General features: G+C 45.5%; 2 protein-coding genes across 3 annotated transcripts in view; both read right to left on the bottom strand.

The window, feature by feature from the left end:
* Positions 1 to 576, bottom strand: part of LOC144104155 (serine/threonine-protein phosphatase 4 regulatory subunit 4-like) — a 28,562-nt gene extending 27,986 nt beyond the window's left edge. For both annotated transcript variants that reach the window (XM_077636995.1, XM_077636996.1), the window contains exon 1: positions 107 to 576. In XM_077636995.1, coding sequence (XP_077493121.1) covers positions 107 to 189 — 83 coding nt within the window. In that variant the 5' untranslated portion in view covers positions 190 to 576. The remainder of the gene's footprint in view (positions 1 to 106) is intronic.
* A 4,022-nt stretch (positions 577 to 4,598) lies between these two features.
* On the bottom strand, positions 4,599 to 23,594 carry LOC144103605 (membrane metallo-endopeptidase-like 1). The gene is made up of 11 exons (XM_077636277.1): positions 23,579 to 23,594; positions 22,263 to 22,346; positions 18,670 to 18,687; positions 18,468 to 18,506; positions 18,227 to 18,316; positions 13,216 to 13,373; positions 12,190 to 12,404; positions 11,358 to 11,430; positions 7,637 to 8,650; positions 6,541 to 6,828; positions 4,599 to 5,710 (listed from the first exon to the last, which is right to left on the bottom strand). Exons 1-11 carry the CDS (start codon positions 23,592 to 23,594, stop codon positions 5,432 to 5,434), a joined length of 2,274 nt encoding a protein of 757 aa, XP_077492403.1. The 3' UTR covers positions 4,599 to 5,431.
* Between the last annotated feature and the right edge of the window lie 1,818 nt (positions 23,595 to 25,412).

The following is a 25,412-nucleotide window of genomic DNA, read 5'->3' as shown; positions in this document are numbered from 1 at the left end:
ACAGGAAAACGAAGCAGTCGCGACTTTCACTCAGTAAGCCAAGCCTCAAGCAAATAATATCATCATACGAACAAAAAAAAAATTAGAGGTGGGAAAAGCACCTTACCCGCAATCGTCTTCGGCCAGAATCAAAGGCGGAGACGAGCAAGACTGCTCGCGAGGAGCTAGCGAACCACTCGTGGGCACCATGGCCTCAAGCGTTGTCTGTGCAGTTCATAAGACTGTCCCGGAAGAAGTTGAGTGCCTTACGGTTGAGCCCGCGTCAGCTGTGCCAGCTGTCAACCGCGTCCCTCAGCGGAGCGGCAAGGGAGCACGAAACACGGGACCTCGAGCCAGCTCCCGCGCGACGCTCCGATGCAGCAAGCATTTTAAATTCGCTCGCGCCTCAGAAACTTGCAATTATCGCCGCGCCTGTGCACATAGCAGGTGCATAAGGTCGCGATTGCGGTTCTTCCTGGAGTCCCAAGTGTAGATCACGCATAGCCAGCGATTCAAGGACGAGCGCCCGTTCAACTGGCTCAACACGAAAGCGAAAAAGAGTACGACCGGTACGACTGCCAGCAACAAAACAAAAACATCTGGGCCACACGTGCCGAGAGAGGGATGTTGATGATGCTGATAGTGACAGCAGCTAACGCGCACATCGAGGCACCCTAGAGAAATGCAAGAACGTGCGTCAGCCCGCGGCTGGGCAAGAAAGAAATACCTGTAAAACAGTAGAAAAAGACTCACTCGTCGTAAATAACTCTAAATGGCACAGTGAAAAGCCCGAAATAGGGCGGCATGAAAGAGGAGGCTGAAGCCCTACTTAGTACTCTGTTATGGTTGTGGGCGAGGCTATGAGGGTTCCGTATGGTCGAGGCAAGGAGGATCGCGTGGAGCGCAATTTGAATCAACTGAGGGAGCATGCAGTGGCGTCTCAGTTGGCGCAGCTATTTTCGGCAACATCTCTAGATTAGGGCCAGGCGTGAACCCTGCTCTGGCGACCGGATGCCCGGATGCTTGTCTGCTTGCGAAAGAGTCGACCAAGCTGCACCCGTGTCGCTCAGCTATTTTAGGCTATATATTTGTATGCAGATCGAATCACATGAAATTAGACGTTGTGTTTTTATTACCGCCGTTGATCATTTGCCTGGCTTGTGAATGTAGTTAGAAAGGCGTCGGCAGTAAGAAAAGCGGTTCTAAACTTTATTATTATTAATTTTAATGGAACGTCGAGGCGTCGAGTGGGCCATAGCGTGACGGGGGGAATGTGAAGGAGAGATGGGGTCAGATCAGGATAAAATTTGGCAGTAGAGCTGCGTTAAAAAAGGAAATCTGACAGGTGATCATACGATGCGATGCGACAAATTTGTTTTAGCCAAAGTGAGAAAACATATAAGAACACAGTGCAAAAGTGCTCGGTCTCTTGAGTAATAACTAAGTGAAACACCCAAAATAGCGCGGGACCAGTGAGGAGGCAGAAATTGCAGCCCTGATTCGTATTCATCATCATTATCAGCAGCAGCCCGACTACGCCCACAGCAGGGCGCCCATGTCTCTCCAATTTACCCTGTCATTTGCCAGCTGCGGCCACCGTATCCCCGCAAACTTCTTAATCTCATACGCCCATCTAACTTTCTGCCGCTCCCTGCTATGCTTGCATTCTATTGGAATCCACTCCGTTACGCTTAAGGATCAGCAGTTAACTTGCCTTCTCATTACATGCCATTTCCAAGTCCATTTCTTCCTCTTGATTTCGACTATAGGATGTCATTAACACGCGTTTGCTCCCTCGCCCACTCTGCCCGATTCTGGCCTCAACGTTACACCTATCATTTTTCTTTCCATGGATCGCTGCGTTGTACTTAACTTAAGCTGAACCCTTTTCGCTGCCTCCACGTTTCTGCCCCGTAGGTGAGTACCGGTAAGATACAGCTGTTGTAAACTTTTCTCTTGAGGGATATTGGTAACTTGCTTTTCATTATCTGAGCAGGCCTGCAACGCGCGATTCTTATTCTTCTAGTTATTTCCTTCTCATGATCCGGATCAGCGGTCACTACCTTCCCTAACAGACATATTCTTTTACCACTTCCAGCACCTCGCTACCAATTCTTCTACATATGCGCATGCGCTGTACAGAAGATCGCGTTCCGGAAAAAGTCGGGTCAAAAGCTAAGTGCGGATAATACGAAGAATAAGAATGGGGTGGAGAGCATATGGCAGTTTCTCTCATGATCATGAACGGCAATTTACCAATACCCCTCAAGAGAAAAGTATACAACACTTTTATCTTGCCGGTACTCACCTAAGGGGCAGAAATGTGGAGGCTAACGAAAAGGGTACAGCTTAAGGACAACGCAGCGGGCTATGGAAAGAAAAATGATAGGTGTAACGTTAAGAGACCAGAAGCGGGTGGAGTGGGTGAGGGAACAAACACGGGTTAATGACATCATAGTCGAAATCAAGAGGAAGTAATGGGCTTGGGCAGGGCACGTGATGTGAAGGCAACATAACCGCTGGTCCTTAAGGGTAACGGAGTGGATTCCAAGAGAAAGCAAGCGTAGCAGGGGGCGGCAAAAAGTTAGGAGGGCGTATGAGATTAAGATAACAGCGCGCAAGACGAGGACAAACAAAAAACCAGACAACACGAGAGCCGACTTCCAACTAAACTTTATTACACACTTGCATACATTTATATCAACACTGATCGAGACCAACTCCGCAAAGGCACCCTCCAAAAACTCAACTTCGTGGTTGTCGAGTTATAATGACGGTTTGCTGACATACAAAAAAACCACCCTTACCAATATGGTAAGCCTCGACTATCTCCCTTACCATCGGATAGCTATGTGCGGGAATCACTGACGCGAAAATGAGGCGGTCGCATTTCCATGGAAGCAAAATGCTAGAGGCCCGTGTACTGTGCCATGTCATTGCACGTTAAACAGCCCCAGGTGGTCGATATTATCCGGAGTCCTCCAATACGGTGTCCCTCGTAGCCTGAGTCACTTCACTTGCACTAGGCGGAGGAATCTCTGTTCAGCACAACTACGCTGCTCCAAAGCAGCGACTGATTAATGCACTGCGCCGTTAGAACAAGAGCCTCTGGCCACATTTGTTGCTCTATACTCTAACGATAGGTGAAGGGCATAGGATGCCCGGCCGAGTGCGGACCGGATTAACCAGTTGCACCTTTTGTCATTTTATCCCATATACTTCGGGATGTATATTGGATTGGAAAACATTTAATTCGTCAGAAAAGGCAGAATGCAGACGATCCGTGCTAGGTGGCTATCAGTCCACGGCTGACAGCGGCCTGGGATGTATAAGTGCCATGTACAAAATCAATTCTTCGCCGTGAAGCTCATTTTGCCTCTGGTAGATGATAAAGAAATCATCGCGACAATAATTAAGATGATTTTATCTTACGGTGATTCTATGTTTTAAGGGGATATCGATGCGCTATTACGAATGCACAGAACGCAATTTGGATCTTTCGGTTTGCGGGCTAAGTTAACCCAAAAGTGGCAAAATAGCGCGCATGGCTAACCACGGATAGGGTTGGCCAACATGGCGGCGTCCGTCCAAATTTGTCGTTGCAGCGTCATAGTCTCTGGAATTCGTGGCGCATGAATGGTGCAGAAGGTTTTTGCCTCAAGATAACCGGATCACATTATTTCAGCACTAAAACGCGGCAAATTTTAATATTGCATCTTGATTTGGACAACTGCTAGGCCTAACGAATACGCGTTGACTGGTTGCCATGGGGATAGCTTACATCAGAAGGCGTAGAATGCCCAGTGTTGATACTCACTTGAAAACGTATGGTTAGAAACTACTGAGTTGCACGTAATACTTTATGCTGGTGTAAATGAAGGTGTAAATGAAGTATTTGGGAGATTCACATTTTTTTAGTTGCTCTTTTCAGCCGGAATGACCCTGTGTGCGGCTAACGCATTTGAGGTGCAATTCAGACACTAATTCAGTTGAGGCAGCATACAATTCTGTACAAAAACATCTTTGAACGGGAGAGAGTTTACGAGCGTAATTTTTTCATATACGGTAACAATCAATATATCCGCAGATCCCCCGTCGGCAGGCTTGCATTTTTTTTTTTGCTATTAACCTTCTTGATATAATCTAAAGCGTTCCCCACTGGTTTTCTACGGCAGTCTTAACTGCTCGATGCGAGCGACGGAAAAACTCTAAAAGAAAGATATTGCTACTCTCCGGAAGGATGCACCATTACCTTAAATATCCCCTTTACAGTACCTTTAATTTTTCAGTATTCCAAAATTTTTGTCCGAGAATGTTGGACATGTGCGAGCACGGCCCGCAAGGCCACCGTATACTCAGCGCGCACAGGGTCCCCTAAGTTTGGGTCCTCTACTTTAATTCTTTCTAATGACACCTACTTCGAGTGGTAGTCGAATAAACTCCCCTGACGTAAACTAATATACAGGTTCCGCCCTAAGCAGAGTGCAACAGCTCTGGTGAAACGGCTATGTTTACTGGTAAAAGACACACATCAACTCTGGGAAAGATGGACATGGACCAGAAACTCAGCCATCTACTCCACATCACTGAGACGATTCACATGCGCTATCATGTTCAACGACAGAAATCAAAAGCGATATTCATGATGAACAAATCGTATTGGCACCCAACAGCGCGCAGGGGTATCACGCCCTACGGACATACTGCACGTCCTGAGTCCAATAAGTTCCATCGTGAGCTGGCACCACAAATGCAAGCAGAAATCTAGTGAGGGCAATATTTGTAAAAAAAAATATTTACAAGAAAAGACAGAAATCGAAAGCGATATTCATGATGAACAATTCGTGTTTGCGCACAAAAATGCGTAGCGGGATCACGCCGTATGGACATATTACAGGTCCTGAGTCCACAAAGTTCAATCGTGAGCTAGCACATACGCAAGCAGAAACCTAGCGAGGGCGACAATTGTAACAAAAATATCGTATTTACAAAACCAGAAAGACATCACTTTGTAGTAAACAACAGCGAAGAGTCGTCTAGATGTAACACAACGACCACACGGAAAAAATATCGCCGTGCTTTTCAAACACACATTTTCGTCACGGGAACAGGGACATAGCCATAGAACAGGGAAAAACAGCCCAGTTCATCGAAAGTGCATAAACAATTGTACGCTTGCGTATACCTCAGTAGTGTTTTTTTTCTGCTGTCTTTCACATATTTCTTTTCGTTATGTGTTTTAAGCAAAGTATCTTGTAAAATACTGCTTGTAATGTCCCCGCACCCCCCTTACAATAATTCCCTTGAGGCTATGTAGGTATCATCTGAATGAATAAGTAAATAAATGAAGCTGATTTCTTCTTTACACATATCGCGTGAAACGAACGTTTCCAAACGCGTGCAATCAGTGAACTATTATTGTTGACCGCACTTCCGAGAGATGGCGTCGAGATCAGCTAAGGGTACACCTGAGGAGAGGGGACATCGCATCGTTTGCCTTGCACTTGAAGGCAGCGTGGAACTGTGGCATGGTGCCCACTGCGAACAGGCAGGCGGCATGGGCCGCACGGCCGCTCAGCGAATTTATCCCTCGAGGCGCTAAAACCGAAGCGCAGAGGGAGAGGCAGGTTCGTTTGAAGAATATCGCGTCGGTGGCCTCCACATTAGAAGCCTCGTAGCCGTCGCTGCGCTGGTCGAAGGTCAACTTGGCGCTGAAGGCAGCCCTGACTGCCTGCACGAGAAAAAGAACGCAGACCTCTTCAGGCCATTCACCCATGAGGCAAATTGCTCAGCAGCAATAAGTAAGCAGCCAACAGTAAGCCATTGTGGGCACAAAAGCAGTGCACAAATAGTGGAGGCCTCTGAAAAGCATCCCATGAGCATTCTGAAGAGCTGTGCCAGAAAGAAGACACAGAAGGCCAGTATTCTGAATTTGTCAGAAAGGGGGCACTGAAGAGTATTAGAAAGCGAGTTATTTAAGACACATTTCTAGCATAAACTACACATTTTCAACGTTAGTGTGTAGTGGCAAGAGCAGTTTCTGATTGCAGCGAGCTGTTTACACACGTTCGTTTAAATAAGTACCCATAGATGGCGCCAGCTACGCCAGTCACGGAGCGAAGCAAACGCCCAACAAACAACTTAACTGCCGAAGTACTCGCAGCGGAAGTACTCGCGGATTGACAGAGTTACAGACGCTCCGCTCCTGTAGCTTTCTCTTCCCTGCCAAGCAAAGCTGTCACCGGATTTCTGGGGGGATTCCCAGTGTCAATAGCACAGGCTTATTTGATTCTTTTTTCTGCTAAAATATGAGTGCTTTTTTACCTATCTGTTCAGGAAATTAAGGGCTCAATGCTAATGTCGACTCCTTTTATGGTGTGTGGCATTGTACAAGTTTTCACCGCTAAGAGTACATATTTTTCTCGGTATGGCTCATAGATACGACCCCGGGCATGGCTCAGTCCAGCAGGGTAGTAACAGGAAGAGAAGCCAGGAGGCGTTCACGCTAGAGTGACGCCCTCTTTAGTAAAATGCGTTTTTTTTTTACATTGCTTTAAGTACCTGCCAAGTGCTGAAGACCTCCTTGAACTGTTCGTCGTCCAGCGCATTATGAAACTTAGAGGAGCGCTCCGAATAGCACTTGCGGGCTCCCTGCACCTTCTCCACCGTGCGCTTCCTCCAAGCCGTGCCGTTGTGGACCACGCGGAAGATCTGGCGAGCCAGAAGCGCTCCCGGTAGAGCGAAGTTGATGTACTGCTCTTCGAGCTTTTCATAGTAAACGGGCGGAAAGCCAAACATGTGCGGAATCACGACGAGCTTGGAGGCCGCGTCCACCACAAGCCCCGTGCCCTGCACACAAAAGTTGAAACATGTAAGATACCTGAATCGGGGTAGTTGGTGCGAATCCATTGCTATTCTAACCACGCCATGGAAACAGAGACCGAAGACAGGGGCAACACATGCCCTGATGTCCATGGCGGCTGAGTGATTATGGTGCTCGGCTGCTGACCCGGAAGACGCGAGTTCGATCCCGACCGCAGTGGTCGCATCGAACGGAGGCCCGTATACTGGGCGAAGACAGTGCACACTAAAGAACTCTAGGTGCACGAATTTATCCGGAGCCCTTCACTACGGCGTCCATCATAGCCTAAATCCAACCAAACGTGTCCTGATGTCATGGCATCCATCACGTCGCTTTCTTGTCTGTGTCTTCATCTCCTTGGCCTCATTCTAACCATTACCAACAAATACCAGCTAATCTTCAATGCCTCGTCTTCAGACCCGTCAGTATGCCTTAAGATCTAGCTGAAAGAAGTTATTTTCTTTTCTGCATGTGGGCGGTGAAGGGAACGATGGGGTGTAGCCGTCTCAGCGTGAATGCATTACCAATGAATCAAGGGTTTCTATAGCGAGAAGCTGTTCTTACGTTTAGAGACGCGCAACCTAGGAACCGACTATGCACTTTTCTTCAGCTAAGTTGCTAAGGCAAGCCTGCCGAAGGAAGATCTTATTGATTGATATTGATTGTTGTAATGAAATCTTACAATTATGAAAAAAATGCGCTCATAAACTTTTTCGCGTTCAAAAATGCTTTTGTCCAGAATTGTTGGCCATGTGCAGAAGCCTGAACTCGGATGTCGATTAAAATGATGCATACTTGCAATTCTTTCAAATTGCTCGCCGGAAACGAGCTTTTCCTTCCGGAGCACTGTCCCACGATGCGGTTGTAGACCCGGACACGGTTGAGGACGAAGTCGTCGCTCGAGACGTCTGTCTCGCGATCGTATCGACTACAGCGCAGCTGCTCGTCGCTCAGCACTCCCGTGCTGAAGCTCAGCAGTTTGAAAGAGCTGAGCATCTTCTCCACCGTCGTACGATCTACTTCATCCATCCATGAGGTGTACTTCGATATACCATGGATAATGTACTGAAAATAATCGCTTATCGACGTCTCGGAGTCCTTGGTCATCGACAGAAACGAGCTCATGACCTGCACCCAGATGTCCTCGAAGGCGAACCGCGTCGCCTCGTAACACATGGCTGCCAGCTTCGTCACGTCCGGAACGTCTTCGGCGGAGAGTTGGTAGTCGAACCTCAAAACCTCGGCGGCAATGAGCGCGAGCGCGTAGAGCGTACGGATCCTGGAGTTTGGGTTCCTGAGCGCCCTGTTGAGGTCCTGGCAAGTCTTCGAGAAGGATGGCGCGTACACCGTCGTGTTTTCGTTCGCCTGAGGTTTTTCGCCCGGAATAGAGTTCAGCGTCCCCAGCCAGACCTTCGGAGGGAAATTGTCGCAGACAAGCTCGCCAAATAGCTGCGTTTGGGTGACGGCGTCGGAATCGTTCCTGATGTCCTCCATGAACGTCCTATTGTCGATTTCCATGATAGTCTTCATGGTCCAGTCCGTGGCATGGGCCTCACCGATCGTCTTGAGCACTTTACGGAAATAATCGGTGGAGTTTCGGCCGGCGATCTCGACAAGGCTGCCGTCCGAGATGCGATGTAAGAATGCCTTGCCATGGTAGATTGTCCACGTTGCATTGCCTGCGTTCTGTTCGATGCTCACGAGAAAGAAGCTGGGCAGCTGGTAGACCACCGAGAGTCGGACAAGTTCCTTGAACACTGGGTGCTCGTTCTCCCACTGTAGCCACGTCGTCGGAGTTATATTTAGGTGCTGATGAAAAAAAAAAAGAAAGTGCCAGGTTAGAAAGTGAACGCAGGGTCTTGTCTACAAAGGAACCTGTGGTCTTTTGCACAAATTATTCGCTTTATTTTGGTATCCATTAGTTAGCTGTGACGTCATCTTGTTTTATTTTTACAGTTTGATCCTGTTACTACCGCTGCTGTTGATAATGGTAAGAGGGATGACATCAAAAACGGACTTCCTTGGGATGGCAACACTGTAACGGTCAGCAACCAGTTCAAACCAGTGCGCGATTTTAGCGTAGTTGCGTGCTATTCCACAGTGTGGCGCCACGTTTGCATTTAGCGCAAGTTTCCCGCAATATTCGGCTGCCCACATCTTAACGCAACAGCACAACGAAAATAATAAAAAAAGCAGCAGTTCATTAACACAACCTTTAAATGAGGAAGGAAACAGGGAATCCAATATAAGAAACATACGTTCACTATACATGGTAACATATATTGCCTGAGATGCTTTTAGGAAATCGAGTCAGGTAGAAAAGAACTGCGGGACTCTGTTTTCCCCATTTGCGAAATTGGGGCTCGGGCAGCCTCTCATTTGCCTCAATCGGCGCCTGTGCACAATATGTTGATCTTACATTGGTCCAGTATTGGTACAGAAAAGGCTAACACAGCCCACGTTCCTATATCCAGCCCATATCACTACCTTGATTGGTACTTGAGGGCAGATGTAATGTAAATGTAGGTTCATGCAGGTAACACAGCGGTTAGCCCAAAGTACGCTGCCTGCGCTAAATGTTGGTCGTACATCAGCTGCAACAGGGATCGAAAGCGTGCATGCCTTCACGCTGCCGACACCGAACCCCTGTCGGGTATTTGAATGTATATTCAACGTAAATATGAGCTTTATGTGAAAAAAAAAAAAAACACGGCAAGCCTAAACCGGGAATCCCAAGCCAAACAATTGTTGGTCCCACATAGGTCTTGGTGTGGCTTGAAAGCGGGCGTTCCTGAATGCGGCTCACATCGGCCCTTTGTCGGACGCTGCAGGGCAAATTGAGCGCGAAGGTTCCCTTTAGTATGTAGGAAAAACTTCGCCAAACCCAATTGGAGCTACTCATAGAAAACTTTTGTTGGTGCCTCTCCGGCCGTACCAGGGTTGAAGAAACTGGAGCGCCTACACGTAATTGTGTATGCATTCCTAAGTTACGAATTGGTTAAGAAATACCAGAACTTGGTCAGATTACAGTTATAGGTAATTTAAATAATAATTTTAAGCATCTATATTTCACTAAAAAATTACAAGTTTCCTGCCCTCACATAACGTAAATTCAGCAAACTGACCACAGCATGCCCGGGAATAAATTTGGCACACTACGGAGATGACCTGGTCTACTAGACATATACTACCCATAATACCCAACGTCGCCGGGGCAATGTGGGCTGCCCGCACTAAATCCTACATTAGCTTGGGGTGGCCGGCCCCGATTGACTATATGCCGGACTATATGCCCCAATGCCGGACATACTACGAAACTTCAGATGGGCCGCCGACGTTGAGCCGATATGTAACCGATCAGTGTAATCCCAGTTCACACACGTGTAGCGCCCTCGTGTGTCTCACGTGGGAACTGAATCTGAGGTAGTCCCTCAGAAAATTCCGTTGGTATCCTATGCAGAATCTACTAGCAAACCTAAATCGGGCTCTACACTGCAGAAAACGCACTGGTTCCAACTCGGTGTTCGATGGGCTTACGCACGTGCCAACCGAGTGTTGCCCTCGTGGGCTTCCCACATAGGTCGATTATAGAACCGATTGTGGAGACTGGAGTGCAACCCGCATTAGGCCGATGTGGGCCCCAGTTACATAACTCATATTAGTCCCATATAGGCTGCCGACATTGGGCCGACGTGGTCTCGAGTTCGCGCAACTAAAACTAATTCAATGTATGCTGCCTACATTGGGCCAATATGAGCCCCTACATCATAGCCCATCATGTGATACATTGCCTGTTGCAAATGTGAGGAGATGGTTTGAGCGACAGAATAAATGTGAGTGCTGCAAAAATTAGAATCCCAGCGTCAGATGGCTTATGTCCACTACAAGAAAAAGGCCTCTTAGACGGAGGTCTTCGCAAATGAGTGGCTGCAGAGGTAAACATAAGTAAGACCCCGGGATGGTGAGGGCATGTGATTGTGATTGATGAGTTATCCCTTGTCAGTGTGAGTAATCGAAGGCGAGAAATGTTCGTGAGGGGTGGTGGTCCAATCAGAACAGATAACCGGCCCAATATTGGAAATGTGCTGGCAAAGGCTGGTCCTATAAATGATCAATGTTATGCCATTCATTTCCAATATTGGGCTTATTACCTCTGCTGCTTGGGAAGTGAACCACCCCAAATGGTGCCGAAATATATGGCGACTATAGGCGACACACACTACCTTTCTGCTGGCATTCGTGCTTCTCGCAGCGTTCCTCCTCGCAGCGCATCCTATGACGTTGCCGTTCGCGCTCCTTTTGAACAGGTAGATTGCTCCAAAATTAACAGAACCCTCCTCCCCAAGGAAAGTGGAGCACGAATAGACCACAGTGTTCTGGCTTAACCGAAGTAGTCCTTCTAGAATGTGGGGAGCGCGACGGCCAATTTCTTCAATGATAAAGAACAGACTTTACTTGACCGTTAGATGAAATTAAATTCTGCTGCATCATAAGTAAAACGCATTAAAAGGCTTACCCTGAGGAACTGAGTCACAATATCAGAGACGTCTTGCTTTCCGCTGAAGTATTGGTTGCAGGAACGGTAATACCTGTGGGAATAGAAAAAAAAAACACTGAGGACATATTTAAGCCCCCCCCCCCCCCCCCCCCCCCTTAAGGGTATGACTCGATAGCTTTAGTGGGTTAAGGCCCATTGATGCGGAATTGATCGTTCTCTACTTGACATTCATAGGTCCTTGGAAGTCATCATACCACTTCTGGCGCAGTTATGCAGCGGTTAAGATTTTCGTCTCTATCCTGCTGTGACAGGTGCTGCCACCGGTGGGGCTTGTGCGACCCCCATTGCTCTTCCTGAGAAACCCTTCGATACCAGTCATTAATTAAACTTCCACCGGCCACGGTAGGCAGTTTGCTGACATTCCGTTGGGCATGCTGTGATGAACCCAAAGGGCATGTGACCTAGGTGGCCCGCCTAGGTGTCTTCTCTGGGGATTTTTTCGTGGATTTTTCGCACAAACATGCCGCCGGACCCCATCGGCGTCATGTGGTTGTTTTTATTTTGATTTCTAATAAATTATTTTAAAAATAATTACCCTATTAATCTCTCATTGATGAACACCATAAATTGAAAAAAAAAAACAGCATCCCCTATGATCCTTGGTTTTGGTGACCGTTGGCTTCTGTCAAGTATGTCATAATGAGCTGCTCTTTTCCATTGTCTTGTCTGTTAATGTTACATTTTCGTTAAGTTAATATAAAGTAAGTAAAGCAGCTATGTAAAAGTATGCATGCAAAGTAAATACATAGGTAAACAAATAAATGCACAAGCGCTTAGAATCTACACGTACTTGGAGACGGCCTCGAGTACGGCTTCGTTCTCGCTGGAACGCTTCTCATAGGATGCAACTGACGTGGCACGGAGGACGCTGAAGTTGCGAGCTACGTCGGCCATGAAGCTGGTTGGCTTTGAAACCTTGCGCAGCCAGCGGCCGCACACGTGACGGTAGAGGTCGTCGCATGGCTTCACGGTCTTGTCGGTGAAGCTCTCCACGAACTTTACTGCCTGTAATCAAACTGCGTATAAGACGTCCAGCTGGGCTCAGTTCTACGCATGATGATGACGATCTTTCGTTTCTTAGTGCGCTAGCACTTATAGTGGCCGTTCCCCGAACTTAGCCGTTGTGTGTTTGTCTGAAGTCTGCTTCTGGCAGGTGGTAACCTGCCCCTCTGGTTGGAAACTTGCCCAGGTATATGTTACATACCAGGCGTTTCAGGGAAGGGCATCAACAACTTTTAAAAATATGGCTTTTGAGGTAACGAGAAGCTTTTTGCGCCATAGTAATTTCAGTGTTGGCGGAGAAAAAAAACAGGCGAATCATGTTAACTAGTGAAGTGATTAACTAAAGTCTAATAGTTTACTTCTTAACTATTACTCATAGCCACCTGATTGGGATTAGAGATTTGTAGCCGTCCATTAGTAATAGCCATATCTGTTTTTAGAATTTTTTAAAGACCGATTAACCTCGCCGCTGTGGCTGGACTAATTTGGGCCACTTTTCGAGTGATTCGAAAGCCGCGCGCTTGCAGGAGAGCGCAGAGTGACGCCAATCAAATCGCGACACTGTGACGCACGACGCACACAACGTGACATTCTCTGCAATGCCCTCATTGGAGCAGTGAAGTGGTGAGGAGCGGGGCGCACTGCAGCAGCACACACACGGTTGCCCCAGCAGCACAGCTAATCGGACCAATATTGGACAACATTGGCAAATACCGGTCCTACAAATGAGCAGAGTGAAACAATCCATTTCCAATATTGGGTCGACTACCTGTGCTGCTTGGGTGAAAACGTGTCGCTCGGAGGCCGAAGTCACCTTGTGGCACTCCGACGTGGTACAGGCGAGGTTCTCGAGTGTCGTCCTTTTCTTGATCAGTTTCATGACCACGAAGACCACGCCGGACACCAGGCAGATGCCCGCCAAGCATGACGCAACCAGCAGCAGCACTTGTTTTCGTCGGCTTGCTATCTGGGCTGGAAGTTGCAAGTAATTGCACGAGTGGTCAAGTACTCGAGAGCTGGGCCAGTGAGGCATGGACAAGCCACCGAGGAAGACTGGCCTAGTGCAGACTTGTTTATTTTGCATGTTCTCTCCGCACTCAACAATTCTGGACAGAAGCATTTTAGAACAGGAAAGAGTTCTATGAACGCAATTTTTTTCATATAATGTAAGATTTCACTATATCAGTCATATACCCGCTGATCTCCCGACGACAGGCTTGGATGTTTTTGGTATTAACGATTTTGCTATTGTCAAAAGCATTCCTCATCGGTTTTTTATGGCAGTCTTAACTGCTCGATGCGAGCGATGGAAACATCATAAAAGAAAGATGTTGCTACATATCGGAAGAATGGACCATTACCTTCAATGTTTTTATACCAGTGCCTTACAGTTTCCCAATATTCAAATTTTTCGTCCAAGAACGTTGCACATGTGTGCTGTATTTTCGTGCCCCTCAAGACGACATTGAGCATGGCGCGCTAAGAGTCTGACCCCAACATCTCCACTGAACATGCGCATCGCTTGTGCTGCGGCATTAACCTGTCGCCACGGTAGCTCAGCGGTCAGTGTTTGTAATTAATGTTAGCGTACTCTGCCACCAATGTCTGCTGCCGCTTTGTAAACGGCTCCAGGGCCCCAGTCAAGTTGTAGGCAGCACCTTTTAGCCCTGGAGACCGTCCAGTTTTCTGGTGAATAAAGAATTGAATTGAATTGAATCACCGTGGATTAGTACCATCAAAGCCTCTTCAACAATTACGCTTTGAAATAGCTATTGATGAGGATTAGCGCATTTCTCTAGCACCGCCAACCTTCCCCGCCCGGTAGGAAGTTTATGGTTTTATGCTGTTCAACTTTCCAAAGCGACTCAGGCTATGAGGGGAATCGTAGTGGAGTGCTACGGATAACTTGAACCACATGAGGTTCTTTAACGTGTAGTGACATCAGACAGTACACGTGCCTCTTAACATTTCGCTTTAATCGAAATATGGCCGCCGATGGGTACGAAGTGTTGTAGCGGCCCACTGTAGAGTTCCCTTCGATCTCACCGGTTAAATTAATTGCTCATACTTCCCCCTTTCTTGATCATCTAACAGCTGGGCTGCTGTAAATTTTGTGGTTTAAATAGCCAGGTACAGTCCTTGGATTAATCGCGTCCCAACCTCAGTGTCACAGATCTACGCACACTCAGCATGAGATAGGAAATCCTACGCAATAAAGAATTTTAAGGCCGCAATCTAATTTTCAGGTTCTTATGGCTCTATGGAAGGACTTCAATGATCCTCCTGCCAGTCATATTAATTTAGGGCCATTGAAAGTGACCGGACATTGAACCTTGTTGAGCATCTGTGTCTTCAATTTACGCGCAGTAAATGTTCGGTTTACTTTGTCAATGGGTACCTCTGGTGTACCTCAATCTGGTGTACCTCAATCTCTGAACGACTTCAATGATCCTCCTGCCAGTCATATTCATTTAGGAGTATTGAAAGTGACCGGACATTAAACCTTGTTTAGCATCTGTGTCTTCAGTTTACGCGCAGTAAATGTTCAGTTTCTTCAGTCAATGGGTACCTCTGGTGTACCTCAATCTGGTGTACCTGAATCTCTGAACGACTTCAATGTTCCTCCTGCCAGTCATATTCATTTAGGACTATTGAAAGTGACCGGACATTAAACCTCGTTGAGCATCTGTGTCTTCAATTTACGTGCAGTAAATGTTCGGTTTACTTTGTCAATGGGTACCTCTGGTGTACCTCAATCTGGTGTACCTCAATCTCTGAACGACTTCAATGATCCTCTTGCCAGTCATATTCATTTAGGAGTATTGAAAGTGACCGGACATTAGACCTTGTTTAGCATCTGTGTCTTCAATTTACGCGCAGTAAATGTTCGGTTTCTTTGTCTCTGGGTACTTCTAATGTACCTCAATCTGGTGTACCTCAATCTCTGAACGACTGCAGTATCCTCCTGCCAGACATATTCATTTAGGAGTATTGAAAGTGACCGGACATTGAACCTTGTTGAGCATCTGTTGTCTTCAATTTACGCGCAGTAAACGTTCGGTTTCTTTGTCAATGGGTACCTCTGGTGTACCTCAATCTGGTGTACCTCAATCTCTGAACGACTGCAGTGATCCTCCTGCCAGACATATTCGTTTAGGAGTATTGAAAGTGACCGGACATTGAACCTTGTTGAGCATCTGTTGTCTTCAATTTACGCGTAGTAAACGTTCGGTTTCTTTGTCAATGGGTACCTCTGGTGTACCTCAATATCTGAACGACTGCAGTGATCCTCCTGCCAGTCATATTCATTTAGGACTATTGAAAGTGACCGGACATTAAACCTTGTTGAGCATCTGTGTCTTCAATTTACGCGCAGTAAATGTTCGGTTTCTTTGTCAATGGGTACCTCTGGTGTACCTCAATCTGGTGTACCTCAATCTCTGAACGACTGCAGTGATCCTCCTGCCGGTCATATTCGTTTAGGACCATTGAAAGTGACCGGACATTAAACCTTGTTGAGCATCTGTGTCTTCAATTTACGCGCAGTAAATGTTCGGTTTCTTTGTCAATGGGTACCTCTGGTGTACCTCAATCTGGTGTACCTCAATCTCTGAACGACTGCAGTGATCCTCCTGCCGGTCATATTCATTTAGGACTATTGAAAGTGACCGGAGATTGAACCTTGTTGAACATCTGTGTCTTCAATTTACGCGCAGTAAATGTTCGGTCTCTTTGTCTCTGGAGAAAGCTGGTGTACCTCAATCTCTGACATGTGCGTGTGGGGGTATGCACACTGCTTGAGGTCCCTCTTCCGCCACTCACGTGATCTTTTCATGCACTTCACTTGTCAACTGTCTTGAATATTCTTGCAAAGTTCTGTACTTAGCCAACTTCGCGACCACAGTGCGAAAGCACGCCGCTCGTAAAAACAGCTGCCCAATTTTGGCCAGTGTTGCTCACAAGAAGAATCCAAATAGGCGCATAGCGTTCCCACTTCGTAGATGGTTTCGTGCGTCGCTTGTGCGTGTTACTGCGAAGTACAGTTAAATAAGAACGGTTCGTGGTTAAAAAGAGAAACAAGCTTGGTTGGGCTTAATTGATATTACTCATGTAAAACCTAGTCTAAACTTTTCTGAACGCACTAACATGCCTGAGTTTGGCGCGCTGATTTGTTTCTTTATTTACGTAATTTAAAGGTCTCATAAATAAGGAATTATATGAGGATTGGGGAATGTAGAAACATTCTTCTGACTTCAAAAACATAAAAACACAAGTAGAAAACAAAGTATTGAAAAACACACTTGTACTGTTTCACTGCAAAACTTCACACCAAAGGCACACTGATGTATTCACACAAAATATGATAATGAGCACCAAAATTAAATTTTATGAGCATAAGAAGAAAGCTGCATACATAAAAAAAGAAAGAATTGGAAGAAGAACGAGAATTCTAATAACAACTCGAAATGCAAAGAAAAACAGATTAAATAGCAAGCTAGTTAACGCCAGTTATTGTGCAAGTGTGTAAGAGCTTCCGGCTCGAAGCGCATTAGCTAATATTATGAAAACATGTCTAATGCTAGAACATATATTAACGCTTAGGTAGAAAGAGCATCACAATGTTTACCAAAGACAGGAAAAGGTAATGGCCTTGTTATCTGAGAAAAATTTACGACAACCTGCAGTTAAGACCGTAAAAAGAATACGTCGAAGGCATAACCTAATGCAGTTCAAAAACATCACGGCGCAAATTTGTATAATAATCTGCGTATTTGTGGTTTTACATGATTTTGCTTGTCGTTCTTAGTTACGCACTGTACAGGTCAGGTGCTACAAATTGGCCCTCTGGTCACACTGAGACATGAAAAAATATGCTGCCAATCGCGCACTCCGAATAATACCCAAAAAAGCTTTTGAGGTAGCAAAGCTTTCTAGAATATAACAGTTTACGGACATGAAGAAACATCTTCAAAGACGTAAATCCGAACCTTTTTTTGGCAGCCTCATAGAAACCTCCTTCCTGACTCTGCAAGAATGTGGGACTTCATTTCTTGCGTTTGTTAGCTCATTTTTGTCTGTTGTCGCAGTAAATTATTTACACGGATAGGTTTGAAGTGTTTGTGTCGGCTTCGTGCCGTTTTGTATATCTCTAAGGTTTACCGTTGCTACTGTATTGTTTTTGCATTTGGACCCTTAATTAGGTGTAATAAATGCGGGCCAAAGAGTTTTTGTGTGCTTTTGTTTTGCATATAAAATAATAAAAAACTTACCAAATGGGAAGAGATGACTACACATGTCAAAGCAAATCTTTAAATTACGCGAAACACAGTCCGACGCAGCTGTTTTTGTAAGTGGATCGCCGCGGTGGCCCAGTGGTTAGGGCGCTCGACTACTGATCCGGAGTTCCCGGGCTCGAACCCGACCGCGGCGGTTGCGTTTTTATGGAGGCAAAACGCTAAGGCGCCCGTGTGCTGTGCGATGTCAGTGCACGTTAAATATCCCCAGGTGGTCGAAATTATTCCGGAGCCCTCCACTACGGCACCTATTTCTTCCTTTCTTCTTTCACTCACTCCTTTATCATTTCCCTTACGGCGCGGTTAAAGTGTCCAACGATATATGAGACATATACTGCGCCATTTCCTTTCCCCCAAAAACCAATTATTACTAATATTATTATTATCGGAATTAGGACGTTGTACTCGCAATTGGAGTTAATAAGAGCGAACTTGTCCGGAAACTGCGGGGCATCATTTAAGCGATATTTGTCTGCAAAACAATCAGCGCTTGCTGGAGCACAAACATTGGCGTGTGCTGCAGTGATGTACCTGGTGTGACCTTGGCTTCTTCTGCTTCTACTAGTTCCTCCTTTTCTTTGACGTCTTCTTCGGCAGCCTGCCCTTTCTGCACCGTCTCATCTGCAGACAAGTAAAACGAAATTCACATGTAGACCTAATTACGTCACGTGTTGGAAATGCGGAGGCGTTTGAAGCTGTTGATGGCTTTAAATGAAGTGACGTCAATAACATTACAGATCAAGGCAGAGCCGAATGTTATGTACAGACTCACCGCGCGGTTCTGGTGGATTTTTCTCCTCATCGCGTGGGGCTGAAATTCGAAATTCGAAACACGGCAATTTCTCCTGGACATTTGCTGTTTGCCACAAAGTAAAAGCGGCACTGTCGCAGACACACGCACCGATTCCAACAGTGACAAGATCGTTACCAGAGCATGCCACTTTTTTTTTTAATCAGAAACAATGTTTACTTACAGAGGGATTTGTGTCTCACTGTGACGGAAACAAAACGGTGAAAGTAACAGAGAAGATACGAAGAAAACTTGTTTTTCGCTCTACAAGTTTCTTTAGGAATCAAAACAAGTGTTCTATATTTTTCTGAATAAGGTAGTGCCTCACTATTACGAACAACACTTTCACACAGCTGTTCATTTCTGTTTGCATTTCTGCAAACTGTGTTTTCACTTTTTAGCGAACTCTTAGCATGCAATGGGTCGTCTGTCCATTTTTGCGCACGTTGTGGCGGGGTGCTAGGGCAGCGAAAAAGTTAGAAATACTTACATGACATTTTTATGGCTAAGTGAAAAGAAGAACGAAGTTCGATAAGCCAAATAAAGGCGCAGAAAAAAGGCCGGATATTTTTGCGGGGCAGACAGTGCCAGCAGCCAGTACTTTAGGTTATCATGGATGGATGGATGGATGGATGGATGGATGGATGGATGGATGGATGGATGGATGGATGGATGGATGGATGGATGGATGGATGGATGGATGGATGGACGGACGGACGGACGGACGGACGGACGGACGGATGGATGCATGGATGATGGATGGATGGATGGATGGACGGACGGACGGACGGACGGACGGACGGACGGACGAATGGATGGATGGATGGATGGATGGATGGACGGACGGACGGACGGACGGACGGACGGACGGACGGACGGACGGACGGACGGACGGATGGATGAATGGATGGATGGATGGATGGATGGATGGATGGATGGATGGATGAATGGGATAGATGGATGGATGGATGGAACGTAAGAGCGTCCCCTTTGAAACGGGGGATGGCAGTTGCCACCATGCTCAATTTTTTTTCTTTATTTTTGATTAACTGTGTTGTTAGATGCTATTAAAATCCCGCCATTTTCTTTAAATACGCCTTGCTACACTTCTAACCCTATGTCACCTCTCTGCTTTTGAGGCACCAATCTTCCAATAGATTTCTGCTAATTTCCACCACAGGTTTATTTACATGACCATTGTTATCTCTAAACCCTAGCGCCTCAGGACGAGTGACTATGCCTGCATCGACATCCGGATGGACACCATCACGTTTAAGTGTGAGGTCTTCTATTGTTTCCATTACCGATTTACCACGCACAGCACATGTGCCATCTTCTTCGTTAAATTTCTTTTTGTAGCTGCGCGTTCTAAGACACCTTGATCTAGCTTCAAAGAGTAGGGCACTGCCTCTTGAGTTATCACAAAACGCTTCCTTCCTGAGCTGTTGTTTCCAGCATCGATATAGTTCTACACTATGCTTATTTTTCATTGAATTTATTCGATTTTTACCTTCCACATTTTCTGCCTGTTGTTTAAAGCCCTTCCATTCTCCGTCCTTGTGTCCTGCATAGTTACTGGTTAGCTTCCTAGTTCTTTTCCGCCAGTGTGAGTCAACGCTCTTTCTGTATAGGTATTTAAAGACCTTAGCTGCCCACCTGTTATCGTCCAATTTCCTGAGGCGTTCACAAAGTATTTTACACCGAGCTTCGCGTGCTTCGAACGATGCCCAGCCCATATCCCCCTGTACTGCTTCGTTTGTGGTTTTCCCGTGGGTACCTAGTGCTACTCTTCCAACAGCTCTCTGATTTACTTCTAATTTCGACTGAACTTCCGCCCTTAAGCACAGAACCACATTACCGAAAGTAAGCCCTGGGACCATTATTCCTTTCCAAATACCTCTTAGTACTTCATACCTGTTGTACCCTTACAATGCCCTATATTTCATTACCCCGGCATCTCTTCGCCCTTTTGCCATGGGAGACTGCTCGTGCTTTTCCGTGTACATCTGCCCTTCGTTTACCCATACCTCGAGATATTTGTATTCGGCCACTCGGGGTATTTTATTGCCTTGTAAGCTCCTGATCGGTTGTACCGTTGAAAATCATCACGCCCGACTTAGTTGCGCTAAAACTGAAACCCTAACTGTCTCCTTCGTCTCCACAACAACAAAAAAAAACAGAGTTTGCAAATCTTGCTGGCTAACTGCCAACAGTACAATATCGTCCTCATACATTAAATCCGGTAGTCGTTGCTCAACGACCTTTACACCTGATCTGTATGACAGATCATGACCTAGATTGCTTCCTTGTAGCCTTCTTTCCATACTTATCATATAAAGCATAAACAGCATCGGTGATAGAGGACAACCTTGCATTAATCCTTTTGTACCTCGACAGTTGTCGTACTCTTAATCCCTTCCCATGTTATTTAAACTTTATTTTCTCGATAGATTTCCTGTAGAAATCTATCATGGACATCCGCAACTGGTGCCATCTGTTGGCCGCCATTGGCGAACACCGTGTAATTGAATGGGAATATTTTAGTTTGTGATTGAGAGAAAACGAAAACTTCACGTGAACTGGCGCGAAAATGTTGGTACTGCTGGCTTACTTATTCTACGCGCTGCAGAATGCGACTTATAAAAATGTTTAATGCTTTACCGCACTAAAAAACTTCGACGCTGGATGCAATGAAACACGTGGTGACTGCCATACATGTCCAACATTCTCTGCCAAAAATTTGGAATACTGAAAAATTGTGAGATACTGCTATGGAAATATTGAAGGTAACGGTCCATTCTTCTGATGTCTAACAAAATCTTTCGTTTAACTTGTTTCATTTGATCGCATCGAGCAGGTAAGACTGTCACAAAAAACGGGGGGGGGGGGGGGGCGGTTTTGACGATAGCAAAAACGTTAATAGCAAAAAAAAAATACCATGCTAGACTGTCATCGGGTGGTGTGCACATATATTGATTGTTATGCTAAAATTTTGCATTATATGAAAAAAATATGTGTTCATAACCTGTTTCCCGCTCAAATGTGCTTTTGTCGAGAATTTTGGGTATGACTAGAAGCGCTGCTCCAGATTTCCTGGCCTTGAAGAAGGCGCAGCTTATGGGAAGAAATTACATGAATATAACACACTTGCGCGCACTGTGCTTCTCGCGTGAGTGTGTGTAACTGTGTGTGTTCAGTAGCCACAGGATAATCGATGTTGCAAAAATAACACACCAAAGTCTGCATTATTGGTTCATCTCTAACTTATCATAGATATACTGGTTAATGTGGCCTCATCACCTCTCGCTAAAGAACGCAGACGATTAAAACCTATTTTCAGTGAATCAGGAACAGCGATGCTGTGTCAGAGTGCCTAGAGTCGCTGCACCTGGAGCCTAAAATACGTGCCTCCTATAGTGCAGCTAACCCGCTGAACAAAGGAATGACGTATCGGAAATGATACGTCACTCTTTTCAAACGCGCCTCTTGCTTACAGTTACAAAAACCTGAATCATTTTGTGTAGTACGCTGGCCTTTGGGTATGGCGATTGATAGGTCACGCTTGCCATTGTGAACACTGGTAGCGACGAGCCGCTATTTGTACGGTTGTCTGTTAGGTGGGCGACATGGGCTAGCCTGCTTATGTGAACAAGGAATAAGAGGGTCAGATGTGGGTCATGCATATCTGGTTAGAGAGGTAGGTAGTGACACCTATCAAAAACTCATTACATCTAGGAAGTCCACAAGTTGTAAGTCGTATAAGTAATAGATGAGTACCTGTAGGAATCAAGTCACGTGCATGAACGTCATCAGTGGTCGGTTCGGGCCGAGCCTTGATCGCCTCGGTGATGTCTTTCTGCGCTGTTGAGAAAAACAGCCCAGTCCGTAAAAATCAAAACAAAACAGCACGAAAAACATTGCTCACAACGAGAATTATTGGTTTAGCAAGCGTCGTTTTATGATCAAAACTTGTACGAGATGCAGCAAAGTGAGCACATGCAATGCATTCGAGAGAATGCGGTTGAAAGTTGCACACTGTGCTGGGGGGGGGGGGGGGGGGGGCCTGCACATGCATGTCATTTTTCTTTTTCTGACGGCTAAACGCGCTGGGATGTATACCAATTCGCGTAACCTTTGTATTGCTTTACGTTTAAGTAGTACTCAACACACCTTTCGTCTGCTGCAATGAGACCCCAACTAGAGTAAACATCGACCACGATATTGCCGCAGAAGTGCTAACGCAAGTTCACATTGAAATAAAGGTGCTCTACTGTTTTCCTTTGCCGCCGGTAATTTATTAATTGATTTCAGTGCTAGGTAAGCGTAATGTATGCTTCACTGGGAGCCTGAGAAGCTCATTTCGTCATTCTCCCAAACACACTGAGCAAAATTGTCTCTAACAAGTAGATGACCATCTATTCTCTGCCGCTCTGCCATATCGTAATAATACAGCTTAGCTCCGTCAGTGAAGTGAGCACCGAAGTTTGACACTGAATTTGTGTTCAGTGCCCGAACCCGCACAAAGATGAGCGTTACAATGAGAGCTGCTGCTGATGCGCTTTTCATTATATCAGTGATGGCTACACGCAGAACCTTAGGTAAAAAAAAAAAATACGAGATCGCCGGTCCCAAAATAGAACAGAAATTTTTGTTGTCTTGTCGTTATGACAGATTTTCCTGCAATGTAGCGCAGCTGTCTGTTGTTGCGACAGAACTGGCTTTGTCGTTACGACAGGAGACTTCGAAATACTACAGAAAATCCTGTTACAAGAATTTCTGTTGTCTGGTCTCAAAATACTACAGCAAAATCTGTTGAGGCAACAGAAAGTTTTCAGTTGTCTTTTTCGGCAAGGAATGACTTGAGGATGTGTTCCCGGAGGGGAAGTCATTGCAACATGATCGCTATACCCTCCCCCCCCCCCCCTTCCTTAATTCAGCACATACAATAACAGGAAATACTTTCGATTCTCTAGCTCGTGATTACGACACATATGGCTAGCAAAACCGTGGCGAAGGGGCAACAAAACCAAAGCAGTCGTTCCCGCCCACCCATACAGTTTCTTACTGTAACTAGAGGGGAAGCTGGCGCTCGCCTATGGGAGCTTGCATGGAGCTTCCTCGAGACCACCTGAGCCACCATGGGCGCTCTAAGCATCATGGAGCAGAGAGCTACCGACTGCAGAACTACAACTTTTGGCCAAAAAATAATGAAAAAAAAAACAAACGTTGTTCGATAATCAAGAATGTCCTAACATAAATATCCTGTCTATAAATTGCAACAAACGAGGAGAAAAGCATGTAAATATAAAGTTTGCCCAAAATAAGCGATGGCTTGCCCTCCTATTGGCCAAGTATTGCAGACAACAAAAGACAACATTTCGGGCTTAACAGGCACTTTTTAAAAAAAATGTGTTTTTGAAAAAAGATTTTGTCGCTTCAACATTTTAAGAGGTTTTTTAATGGCACTTCAGAAACCAAAAACCTTTTATTGGCGTCGTGTGTTATTACGTATTCTCTGCTATGGCTTTTGCGCACTACGTTTGCGCCAAAGTGGTCTGCGCCGTGGACGGAAGGAGACATCTCAGTAACGCCACACTCTGTTCATAAAAAAAAAACGACTGTCCCGCACCAAGTAGCTAATCGCCCCATGATGCTTTGAGCGCCCATGGTGGCTCAGGTGCAGCGCCGCCAGCTTTCCCTCTAGTTGATAGTAAGGAACTCTATGAACCCACCAGACCATCACAGGGATGATGCTGAAACACCTCGTACAGTCTTTGGTGCTCTGTATGAACACAGGCATAGCAGTGATTCTTATTACACTCATTTGCCTGTGTGTGTCAGGAAAACAAACAATTCGCGACAGTTTGAAAAAACTGCAACGCATTCTGAAGCGTACAATCGGCATGAAAATATTGTAGAGATCGTACACAGAAATACGGCCGCAATCGTTATCCGCATATACTTCACGGAGACCACAAATCCTGATTTAATGACTTTTCCCATTCACAGATTCAAGAAAGCTGGGTGAACTTTCCCCGTGACCATGCGACATCTTTTAGCAGATCTATGCCTCCAATCATATAGGTGTCATTCACCCATTCCAGCTCGGCACTCTCTATACATAACGCACAAAGAAGCTCATGGTGTAACTTCTCTAACGGCACGCGTAATAAGCCCAGTATTGGAAATGTGTTGGCATATGTTAGTGCTACAAGGAACCAAAGTGAGGCCATGAATTTCCGATATTTGTATGCGCTGCTTGGGACAATCGATTTGAAAGTGGCCAGGCATTGCCCAGTCAGTAGCCAGCTTGATGAATTGTATTGAAAACGTCTGTATGCAAGCGCCGTCATTACAAACCTGGGCCGGCGCCTATTTATCAGCTCTTTTTTGTCCCATTCTATTTTATTCTGACTGCCCGCTGGACTGAGTAGAGAATAATAAGCAAGAGCGGAGGAGTAGGGTGTCTTTGAGCTTTGACGGCAAGCGAGGATAAAAATTGGAGACTACACTTAAGCTCCGCCTGAATGATATGACGCGATAGTGTAGTGGGTAAGGCTTTTCATTTTGAGCAGTTTGACACCGTTGAACGCATTTTTAATTTTTTCAGTTGTTTTAATTAATTTACCAATTACACTCTAAATTTTTTTACTTAGCATAATAAAGTTTTGGCTTTTCATTCTGCTCATTTGAAACCTTTGAACCCCGTTTTTTCAATTTTTTATTTTTCATTTCTTTAATTAGTCAATTGATTCCAATGATTTCATTAACTCGTCACCGCTGATCAGAGACTAGTGAGTCGTAAATCACTAGAACCACGAATTACCATGATACAATTTTTACGCAGCATCAATTTTAATTATTTAGTTAATTTTCTCGAATTAAATAATTTCGAAATTAAATAGTTTCGAGGAAATTAATTAATTT

The sequence above is a fragment of the Amblyomma americanum genome, chromosome 9 (genome assembly GCF_052857255.1).
Source record: "Amblyomma americanum isolate KBUSLIRL-KWMA chromosome 9, ASM5285725v1, whole genome shotgun sequence".
Classification (NCBI taxonomy): Eukaryota; Metazoa; Arthropoda; class Arachnida; order Ixodida; family Ixodidae; genus Amblyomma; species Amblyomma americanum.
The sequence above is the reverse complement of the archived record's forward strand: the minus strand, read 5'-3'. Positions and strand labels throughout refer to the sequence as shown.